This window comes from Rhinoraja longicauda, chromosome 9, assembly GCF_053455715.1.
Source record: "Rhinoraja longicauda isolate Sanriku21f chromosome 9, sRhiLon1.1, whole genome shotgun sequence".
Lineage (NCBI taxonomy): Eukaryota > Metazoa > Chordata > Chondrichthyes > Rajiformes > Arhynchobatidae > Rhinoraja > Rhinoraja longicauda.
Genome location: NC_135961.1, coordinates 58,332,662 through 58,344,671, shown reverse-complemented (window position 1 = coordinate 58,344,671; position 12,010 = coordinate 58,332,662). Strand labels below are relative to the sequence as shown.

At 42.6% G+C, this 12,010-nt stretch overlaps 1 protein-coding gene across 1 annotated transcript in view; it reads right to left on the bottom strand.

Moving 5' to 3' along the window:
- cfap61 (cilia and flagella associated protein 61) overlaps positions 1 to 12,010 on the bottom strand; it is a 107,155-nt gene that overhangs the window by 69,617 nt on the left and 25,528 nt on the right. Inside the window, exons 11-13 of the mRNA XM_078405589.1 lie at positions 8,511 to 8,680; positions 6,147 to 6,186; positions 3,446 to 3,585 (exon numbers count right to left, since the gene is read on the bottom strand). Of these exons, the coding sequence (XP_078261715.1) occupies positions 3,446 to 3,585; positions 6,147 to 6,186; positions 8,511 to 8,680 (350 nt within the window). The remainder of the gene's footprint in view (positions 1 to 3,445; positions 3,586 to 6,146; positions 6,187 to 8,510; positions 8,681 to 12,010) is intronic.

Here is a 12,010-nt window from a genome sequence, read left to right as displayed (position 1 = left end):
GGTGTCTTGGACGTAGGTGGGGAGGGATTTGACCAGGGGGGATAGGATGGAGTCGAGGTAGGTAGAGATAAGTTCGGTGGGGCATGAGCAGGCAGAGACAATGGGTCTGCCGGGACAATTGTGTTTGTGGATTTTGGGTAGGAGGTAGAATCGGGCCGTGCGGGGCTGGGGAACTATGAGATTGGAGGCACTGAGGGGTAGTTCGCCGGAGTTGGTGAGGTCGGTGATGGTGCTGCTGATGAAGGTCTGGTGTTCATCGGTGGGGTCATGGTCCAGGGATAGGTAGGAAGAGGTGTCTGTTTTTCGGTGCGGTAGAGGTCAGCACGCCAGACTACCACAGCCCCTCCCTTGTCAGCGGGTTTAATTATTAAGTCCGGGTTGTTACGGAGTGAGTTGAGGGCTGCACGTTCAGGAGGGGAGAGGTTAGAGTTAGTCAGGGGGGTGGAAAATTTGAGGCGGCCGATGTCACGCCGGCAGTTTGAAATAAAAAGTTCTAGTGGGGGTAGTAGGCCATACTGGGGGGTAAAAGTGGAGGGGGTCCGTTGGAGACGGGAGAAGGGGTCATCAGTGCGGGGTCGGGACTCCTTACCATGGAAAAAGGCTCGGAGGCGGAGGCGGCGGAAGAAGAGCTCCACGTCATGGCGGACGCGGAACTCGTTGATGTGGGGGCGGAGGGGAACAAAGGTGAGGCCTCTGCTGAGGACAGACCGTTCGGTGTCTGAAAGGGGGAGGTCAGGGGGGATGGTCACCCTCCGTGTTGGGGCGATCAAGCTCCTACACGGGGGGGAATCTCAGCTCCCCCGAGCCGGGCGATGGACCCGGGTTGGGGCTAGTCGAACCTTCTGCGATTTGGTGCTTTCCGACATCGGTCTCTACCCGAGACTGCGAGCTCCTTGATGTTGAAATCCACAGGCCGCAGTTGGAGCATCGATCCCAGGCAAGGGATCGCAGGCTCCGATGGTAAGTCCATGGCCCCATGATGGGACTCAAAGTCAGTCTGGAGCAAGGCCAGCAGCTCCACGATGTTAGGCCGTAGAGCGACCGAAGATACGATGCGGAAAACAATCGCATCTCCGGCGAGGTAAGAGATTGAGAAAATGTTTCCCCCGACCTCCCCGCCCAACCCCCAGATAAAACAAACCAGAGAACATTAACACATATTTTTAAAACGCACCAAAAATAACAAAAAAGATGAAAAAACAGACAGACTGTTGGCGAGGCTGATGGCGCCACCCGGTGGATTTTAACTACATCCCAGAGCCATGTGGCTACTACAGAAAGTGTAGGTGAATGATAACATTTGAGAGGAGGTGATGGGAATGTGGAGAGAATGAAGTACTATGGGATTAGCGCAAATTAGTGCTTGATGGTCAGCATGGATTTGATAGGGCTCAATACACTTGGGTACGAGAAAAGGACCTCTGCTGTCTTCTCTGCTGAAAGAAAACATTAAATTTTAAAAAATCATAGCTAATCTGTTGATGTCAATTTAAATGTGACTGAGTTAATCACCCCCTGTGTAATAGATGAAGTTTAGTTTAGTTTAAGAGATAGTGTTTCCTCTTTTACTAAAAAAACTATTTTCTATTTATCATTGGATCATCTTTAGTTTACATTAGTGCATTGGATTAGCACTTCTCCCATCAGGAGATTGTCAATTATTTGTTAAATAATGGATGAATCACATCACTGGATTATTTGAAAAATACCTTTGATCTGTTCTTAATCGGTGGTTTTATTTAATTGCTTGGAATAACATTTAATCTTCCTTTTGTTTCAACATCATATCCAAGGAAATGATGTAACTCAAGTTGTTACCATTTTGTTTTCATTCTTTTCTCATTATATCAGTGTACTGGCCAATTTAATAAAAAATCGCTGCTCTTCTCGGCTAAAAGCATTTCATTGAGTTTGCGAGATTTTTAAGCACTGCTGTGCAGAGCACAAGCCCCATGACATTTATTAATACTCACCCAGGAGCACTGTTATTATCTGGCTGAAACCAAACGTAATCCTCCGTCTGCTGCTATTCAATAAATTGATTTATGGTTGTTAGGTTCAGATAGCAGAACCTCAATAAACATCTGAAATGGCACTCCAGGTTGCAGCTATCTGTTCATTGTTGTATTAGTCCAATGACATGGATAGCATTTGTAATAATATATGGTCAGAAATAATGTTCATCTTATGATATTTTGTTGAAGGAAGTTATTTTCTTTTCCAGTCATTTTCCTCAACTCATTATTCAGCTGCATTCAAGGCTTTAGACAATCTATTCCACTATTAAATTCCTTGATCAAAAGCGACAAGAGACCTCAAAAAAATATAACACGAATCTATTAGCCGCACCATGTTAGATACACAACTGATGGGAATTTTAAAGGGGACATCTGTAAATATGTATAGTGACAATTTAAACATAATTTCACATAATTTTAAGTCTGTATAACACACGTTTAGTCACAGATCACTGTTTGTAAAAATTTACTCTCTTGCATCAAAATGTTTGTCATTTTCAGTTAATGTTCGGTGAACATTGCTGTCTTTTACGGAGAGTAAATGGAAATTATGAAAATTGGAGACAAAGTAATGGACTGTAATACAAATCCCTTGTTTCCACAAGGTGCAAGGATCAGGATGGTTAGATTAAAAATAATTGTTTCATAGTGTTAAAAAATCAATTGGGCTTCCGCACACCAATTAGAACTTTTATTATAGAAACAGTCATGAACAAAAGGTTGTAAATTGAACTGTTAATTGCTGTTTCCTTTCTTGTCTTCTCTTTCTCTAACTCTCTCATTAACCCATAAACCAGAATGGATTTATCAATTGCTTTTCACAACAGAAACCCCAGTTCCTTCCTATCACAGATATTACCTTTGACCTATTTTTCACCCCCCAAACTTCTTGTAACTAAACACTCACTCTTTCCAAGTTCTGACAAATTATTTCATCTGACACATTAATTATGTTTATTATTCCACAGATGCTGATTGGCCTGCCGAACATTGCCAACATTTTCAGATTTTATCTGAACTGTTATCCTGGTTGTGATCATTACAGTTTACAGATTGCATGTGAAAGGTTCATTGGTCTGTATCACTTAATATCACATCAAGGGTGTTTGAGTTTAGTCTATTTTCATGTGTACTGAGGTTCAGTGAAAAGCTTTTGTTGTGCGCTAACCAGTCAGCGGAAAGACAATACATGATTGCAATCGAACCAACCATAGCGTACGCGTACATGGTAACGGGAATAACATGAATAATATTTAGTGCAAGATAAAGCCAGTAAAGTCTGATCAAAAATAGTCCAAGGGTCTCCAATGAGGTAGATAGTAGTTCAGAACTGCTCTCTAGTTGTTGGTAGAGTTTGCCAAAGGAACATTCCCCCATATGTTGATAAAGTTAATGAGCATATTAAACAGGTTGTAAATATTTCTTACTTGAGCAAACCTTTACGATGTGTGACATACAGTTCATGGGGTATTGTGGTCTTGCTGTAGGGCACAACACGGACAAAATCCTTCAACAAGGGAAACTCAGGGACCACATGAGGTACAGTGATAACACAAAAGTCTCGGTCCTGTAATCATACGCAGCAAAAAGAAATTACAAATTAATAATGGATTTAAAAGTTCCAACAAACTGAAAGATTCAGTGGACATTGTAAACTCTGGGAGTTAAATTTAAACACTCCATATATACATATAACATGCATCTAAATTACTACAAATGGTTATTTTTGTAGGGGCTATGAATGTAAGAATTTGACTCATGGGTTTAATGATGCGAAGAAAACAACTGGACAAATAAGTCAAATGGACAGCCCATTTCAGACAGAAGGAGAACATGTGCTTTCAATGCATTGTAAATCCTAATATCCCAACGGATGCATCACATATGATTCTAATATAATTGCAAACTTCTAAGTCAAGGGTAATGTTGTGTAATTGCGCACCTTGCATTTATTGTAGTTACGTTTTTCATAGAGAACCTTTGGAAGACAGCTCATTGGGGCAACATTGAGTCACAACAATTCATAGTGGTGTTAAATCCCACATATTTATCAGTAACTTCTAAGAAGTGACCACACATTTCTTTAGAACATAGAGCATAGAACATAGAAAGGTACAGCACAAAAAACAAACCCATCAGCCCACAATGTCTGTGCTCAACATGATGCCAACTCCTATCTGCCTGCACATAATCAATATCCCCTCCATTTCCTGATTATTCATGTGCCTATCCAAAAGTCTCTAGAATACCACTATCATATCTGCCTCCACTCCCATCCCCGGCAGCATGTTCCAGGTACTCACAGCCCTCTGTGTAAAAAATGTGCCCATTTAAAAAAAAACTTTCCCCCTCTGAACTTAAAGCTCTGGCCTCTGGTATATTATTTTTCCCTCCTGGAAAAATAGTTCTGACTGTCTACCCTATCTATGCCACCCATAATTTTATATACTTTAGTTTAGTTTAGAGATACAGCGTGGAAACAGGCCCTTCGGCCCACCAAGTCCGCGCCAAACAGCGATGCCCGCATATTAGCACTATCCTACACACTCTAGGGACAATTTATACATTTGTACAAAGCCAATTAACCTACAAACCTGTACGTCTTAGGAGTGTGGGAGGAAACGGAAGATCTCGGCGAAAACCCATGCGGTCATGGGGAGAACGTACAAACTCCGTACAGACAGCACCCGTAGTCGGGATCGAACACGGGTCTCTGGCGCTGAAAGCGCTGTAAGGCAGCAACTCTACCGCGCCTCCTCCATCAGATTTCTCCCCTCAGCCTCTGGTGTTCCAGATAAAAAAACATTCCAAGTCTGTCTGTCCTCTCTCTGTAGCTAATATACACTATTCCATTTGGCATAAACCTGATAAACCTTTCCAAACCCACCACATCCTTCCTGACATGGGGCAACCGGAACTGCACACACTACTCAAAATACAGCCTAACCAAAGCCCTATTGAGCTGCATCATGACTTCCTGATTCTCATACTCAAAACCCGGACCTATGAAAACAAGCACACCTTATGCCTTCTGTACTATCTACTCCATCTACTTTTGTTACCACTTTCAGGGAGTTATGAACATCGACCTCAAGAGCACAATGGACATTAATACTGTTAAGGCTCATGCCTTTCAATGCCTTTCATTGTATATTTTCACCTTGCATGCAACTTCCTCAACACCTCAAACTTGCTCAGATCAAACTCCATCTGCCATTTCTCAGCCCATTTTTGTAGCTAACCTATATCCTGCTGTATACCTTGACAGCCTTCCTCACAGTCCATGACCCCAGCAATCTTAGTGACACCTGCAAAATTACTAACCAACCCGTCTGCATTTACGCCCAAGTCATTTATGTAGCTATCACAAACAGTAGCGGTCCCAACACAGATCCCTGCGGAACTCCACTGGTCTCAGACCATCAGCCTGAATATTGTCCTTCAACCACAACCCTCTCTCTTCCATCAGTATGCCAGTTCAAAATCCTTATGACCAAGTCACTGTTAATCCGTGCATTTTAATCTTCTGGAAAATTGAAATCTGATGACAACCTGGATGACTCTATAGGTTTTACAAATAATCCATTCATAATGATACTAAATACATTTTCAAACAACATAATTCCCAGACAGAGCAACAAAGCACTATGTAGTACAAGAAAATAACTGCAGATGCTGGTACAAATCGAAGGTATTTATTCACAAAATGCTGGAGTAACTCAGCAGGTCAGGCAGCATCTCAGGAGAGAAGAAATGGGTGATGTTTCAGGTCGAGACCCTTCTTCAGACTGGTCCGAAGAAGGGTCTCGACCCGAAACGTCACCCATTCCTTCTCTCCTGAGATGCTGCCTGACCTGCTGAGTTACTCCAGCATTTTGTCAACAAAGCACTATAATCTGTTCTGAAGAAAAATCATCAAACTAAAATTGTAACCCCCTTTTTAGCTCCACAAATGCTGCCTGACCTGCTGAGTGTTTCCGATATTTCTTGTTTTTGATTTGAGATTCATTATTATGGACTAACACAATAAGAATCACCTGAGTCATTGGTTTACAAGGTGTTGTTCTTTACATTATATGACATTGGTTTTGGAATAACAAACATGAAAATGATTTACAACTCACTTACTGGATAGAGACTAAATATGTAGGGCAAAAAGTCCTGAGACCTGTGAACAAAGAATTGCAACATATTTACTGCTTCTGGTCATGGTAAGAAACCTTAGCTGGGTCATCCAAAATACCCAATATCTTGCTTTTATGTTGTTTACTTGTATATACGTATCCTCAATACAAATCTTGAAGGCAGCTTCATTATTTATTTGAACGTACAGAAATTATGCAAAATACACGTTATTGGAAAAAGATAACCTAATGTTTTAGTAATTTTTGTGACAAGCCTTGCCTCATTTCCCTTCAAAGTCTCACTGGACTCACCGAGCTGTTAATTTAGGCTAATTTAAATCTAGTTGCATCTTAATCATGAAGAACAACTCAATGGATATGGGGCCTTATAAATTCAATTATGAGAGATAAGGCCTTATGGCATTCCAGGGGGATCCACACTAAATTATCCCAGTACTATTCATACAAGACTTAAAACTAAACCTTTGGATATATTTGTATCCCTAATTCATTGTCCCCTTAGAAAAGACTTCCATTTATAGAGTGGCTTTCAGAATCTAATAGCTTTCTAATATGGTATTTTACTGGTTGTTACACGAGAAACTTAACAGCTAATTTGTACAAGGCATGATCTCACAACCTGCAATGAAATAATCACCAGACAATATTTTGATTAATGGAGACACAAAGGCTGTAAAGACAGTGATAATTTTCCTGGTATTCTTCAAAGTAGTACTATGAGAACATTATCTACCTAAGAGAAAACATGGTGCCTGGGTTTAAATTAACCTGCAAAACAGCATCTCCGACAATGCAGCATTTTCTCAGTAAGATAAATTAATGTCAGTTGTGTGCAAAAGTTTCTGGAATTCACAATCTCCTGTCTCAAAAGAAAGACTGAGTCACAGCTGATATATGAGGCTTTTAGCCTTTAATGCTTATTGCACAGCTCCCCATATTTGTTCCACACCTGATACTTGCAGCCAATCAATTGTAGCAAGTAGCTATACACAACAACCACTACAATCAGCAGTGAAGCAGATAAATGATCAGGTTTGTGGTGTTCCTAGGCAAGACATTGGTTATTCATATTACTTTAAGATATTTCTTCAGTCCTTGATCTGTTCATCTCTAGAAGGACCAATTTTAAAACCTCATCCTTAAAGGGCCTGTCCCACTTTAGGCGATTTTAAGGCGACTGCCGGCGACTAGAAGCACATTATATTAAAATAAGTAAAGTCATTTCAAAATACCATAAAATGCTTGTGTTTAACCAATTTATTTACCGTCAGGACATTTGACAGGTAGATTGGAGGCGACAGTTTGACGGTCAGGTAAGCGTGGGAATTTTTGCGATGTTTATGGCCATCAGCCATTACATTTAAAGTGGACTCCCAACCCAGATATGTAACCCAGAAACCAGATATGCATCTCCCGTACATTTTCAAAGAATGCCCACACACCTTTCACAAAAATCCACTTAACCACTTTTAAAAAGATTATTTTTAATACAGCTATTAGTAAACTGGAAGTAAATCCAGTTTATGACTTGTTACAGTGAAGCTTGGTTTTTAAGTAACCCATACAAGATGTTATAGTTCAAAACTCTCAAGTACTTACCGACTTGTCAGCGATTTCAGCGAAAATTAGGACGTCGGAGAAGCATTGACAGCGTGGGAATTCCGCAATGTTTCCGAAGACGCTGTAATCTCGACCTGACTCGGCATTGTCATGGTCATTGTCGTCGGGTAAAAGAAAAGTTCGGCGATCTGCTACGACTTTGACAGTCGCCTTAAAATCGCCTAAAGTGGGACAGGCCCTTAAGTCACCTCGGCTTCTTATCGCCACATCACTGGAATCATGCCCAGCTGTACAAGCCTATGGGATGGCATGGTGGCGCAGCGGTAAAGTGGCTGCCTTACACCCATATTCGATCCTGGCAACGGGTGCTGTTTGTATGTTCTCCCCGAGACCGTGTGGGTATTCCCCAGTTTCCTCCCACATCCCAAAGACGTACAGGTTTGTAGGTTAATTGGCTTCGATAAAGATTGTAAATTGTCCCTAGTGTGTAGGATAGTGCTAGTGTAAGGGGATTACTGATAGGTGTGGCTTGAATGGCCAAAGGGCCTGTTTCTGCACTGCAGAACTAAACTAAACTATGACGTCATTTGATCCTGTTCCTGATTCTGGTGCCATGTGTGTCTCTCACCTCCCCTACCCTATCCCTTTCTTCTGCTCTGCCTTTTACAGAGGAGGACTGAAAAATGCCCCACTTCTTGAAACTTTACTTACGTTTTTCTATTTCAAATCCATAAGGAATTATGAGTCATTTCAACTGTATTACAATTTATTTGATCCTGGAACTTGCCTTGTTTCATATTTCGCATCTATGCAGAACAACTGTATGCAAAAAACATTATCTGCATCTGTTAAATCGAGGGAAACCACTTGGCTTTTTCCTGCTTTTTCAGTATTTTGGTTTACAACATTACTGGCTGGTTCTCTGGCAGTTTCATCCTGGATGGTCTTTTCTTTCTGCTGAAAGAAGAGGTAAAGATGACAAACCACGCACAGATATGCTGGAATTGCTCACATGTTTAACAGTATATATTTTTTCTCAATAGGCGTTGCCCATAGATAAAAGTCTTTTGTATGCCTCTCATTATTTTCTAAACTTCTATTTTTTTCTCAGTCTCTGACCCTCCAGAAAAAAACAATGATAAGATTTAACCTGCAATTTGAGAGGGAGAAGGTGAAATCGGATGTGTCAGTGTTGAGCAAAGGGAACGACAGAGGTATAAGGGAGGAGCTGGCCAAAGTTGACTGGAAAGTGACCTCAGCAAAAATGACAGTGGAACAGCAATGGCAGGTATTTCGGGGAATAATTTGGAGGATGCAGGATCTATTTATTCCAAAGAGGAAGAAAGATTCTAGGGGGAGAATGAGGTGACGATGGCTGACAAGGGAAGTAAAGGACAGTATAAAATTAAAAGAGAAGACAGATAACTTAGCAAAGATTAGTGGGAAGCCAGAGGATTGGGAGGCTTTTAAAGAACAACAGAAGGTAACTAAAAAGGCAATACGGTGAGAAAAAATGAAATATGAAGTTAAGCTAGCCAATAATATAAAAGATAGCAAGAGTTTCTTCAGTTTAGAAGGTGGAGGTGGGACCTCATTGAAACTTATCGGATAGTGAAAGACTTAGACAGAGCGGATGGATGTGGAGAAGATGTTTCCACTAGTGGGAGAGTCTAGGACTAGAGGTCATAGCCTCAGAATTAAAGGACGTTCCTTTAGGAACGAGATGAGGAGGAATTTAAAGAAATTCCTCCTCAGAGGGTGGTGAATCTGTGGAATTCTTTGCTACAGAAGGCTGTGGAGGCCAAGTCAATGGATATTTTCAAGGCAGAGATAGATTCTTGATTAGAGTAGCAGCAGCAATCAGCAGTAGCAGCAGCAATCAGCAGTAGCAGCAGCAATCAGCAGTAGCAGCAGCAATCAGCAGTAGCAGCAGCAATCAGCAGTAGCAGCAGCAATCAGCAGTAGCAGCAGCAATCAGCAGTAGCAGCAGCAATCAGCAGTAGCAGCAGCAGCAGCAGCAAGCAGCACCAAGCTGTGTTGCTTGGGAAGTAGTGTGTGGGGATTGTGTGGGGATTGTGTGGGGATAGTGTGGGGATAGTAAGGAGTAAGACCTGTGTGATCTCCCGGACTAGTTTCGATCGCCTAGCTTGGGGTCGGAGAGGAATTTCCCGGATTTTTTCCCAAATTGGCCTGGGTTTTTTATCCGGTTTTTCGCCTCTCCCAGGAGATCACTCAGTTCTTTTGGGTGGGCGGTTGGAGCGGTTGGAGTAGCGGCCGGGCGGTAGGTTTAGTAACTGAGCGCGGGGCTTTGTTTGGAGAGTATGACTGCCAGGGCAGTTTTTTGTTCTGGGTGTCAGATGTGGGGAATCTGGGAATCTGATAGTCTTCCAGACATCCACATCTGCGCCAGGTGTGATGAGATGGGGCTCCTAAGGGACCGTATTAGGAACCTGGAGCGGCAGATTGATGACCTCCGTCTGATCAGGGAGAGTGAGGAGGTTATAGATAGGAGTTACAGGGAGGTGGTCACTCCTAGACCACGGGAGGTAGACAAGTGGGTCACTGTTAGGGGGGGCAAGGAACAGAGGCAGGGACTAGGGAGTACCCCGGTGGCTGTACCCCTTGGAAATAAGTACTCCTGTTTAAGTACTGTTGGGGGGGACAGCCTACCTGGGGGCAACGACGGTGCCCGGGCCTCTGGCAAGGAGTCCGGCCCTGTTGCTCAGAAGGGTAGGGAAAGGAAGAGGAGAGCAGTAGTAATAGGGGACTCTATAGTGAGGGGGTCAGATAGGCGTTTCTGTGGACGCAGTCGGGAGACCCGGATGGTGGTTTGCCTCCCTGGTGCCGGTGTCCGGGATGTGTCTGAGCGTGTCCAGGATATCCTGAAAGGGGAGGGAGAGGAGCCAGAGGTCGTGGTACATATAGGTACCAACAATATAGGTAGGATAAGGGAAGAGGTCCTGAAAAGAGAATTCAGGGGGCTAGGAAGAGAGTTAAAAAAAAAGGACTTCCAAAGTAATAATCTCAGGCTTACTGCCTGTGCCACGCGATAGTGAGAATAGGAATGGAGTGAGGTGGAGGATAAATACGTGGCTGAGGAACTGGTGCAGGGAGCAGGGTTTCAAGTTTCTGGATCATTGGGACCTCTTCTGGGGGAAGTATGACCTGTACAAAAAGGACGGGTTGCATCTGAACCCGAGGGGAACCAATATCCTGGCGGGGAGATTTGCTAAAATAACTGCGGAGACTTTAAACTAGTACGGTTGGGGGGAGGGACTCAAACACAGATAGCTAATAGGCAGTGTGTGAGGCAGGAGGCAGAAAAGGGAAACACTCAGACCCAATATGTAGGAGAGAAAGAAGGGAAAAGAAATAAACTGAGAATAAGAAATGATGGGTCCCTTAAATGTGTATATTTTAATGCTAGGAGCATTGTAAGAAAGGTGGATGAGCTTAGAGCCTGGATTGACATCTGGAAGTATGATGTTGTGGCGATCAGTGAAACATGGTTGCAGGAGGGTTGCGATTGGCAATTAAATATTCCAGGATTTCATTGTTTCAGATGTGATAGAATCGGAGGGGCAAGAGGTGGGGGTGTTGCATTGCTTGTCAGGGAGGATATCACAGCAGTGCTTTGGCAGGACAGACTAGAAGGCTCGATTAAGGAGGCTGTTTGGGTGGAACTCAGAAATGAGAAAGGTTTAGCAACACTTATAGGGGTGTATTATAGACCGCCAAATAGGGAACGAGAATTGGAAGAGCAAATATGTAAGGAGATAGCAGATATTAGTAGTAAGCACAGAGTGGTGATTGTGGGTGATTTCAATTTTCCGTATATAGACTGGGAATCACATTCTGTTAAAGGGCTGGATGGTTTGGAGTTTGTAAAATGTGTGCAGGATAGTTTTTTGCAGCAATACGTAGAGGTGCCTACCAGAGAAGGGGCAGTGTTGGACCTCCTGTTAGGAAATGAGATGGGTCAGGTGACGGAGGTATGTGTTGAGGAGCACTTTGGGTCTAGTGATCATAATGCCATTAGTTTCAATATCATTATGGAGAAGGTCAAATCTGGACCAAGGGTTGAGATTTTGGATTGGAGAAAGGCTAATTTTGAGGAGATGAGAAAGGATTTAAAAGGAGTGAAATGGAAATTGTTGTTTTATGAAAAGGATATAATAGAGAAATGGAGGATATTTAAAGGTGAAATTTTGAGAGTACAGAGTCTTTATGTCCCTGTTCGGTGGAAAGGAAAGAATAATAATTTGAAAGAGCCGTGGTTTTCCAAGG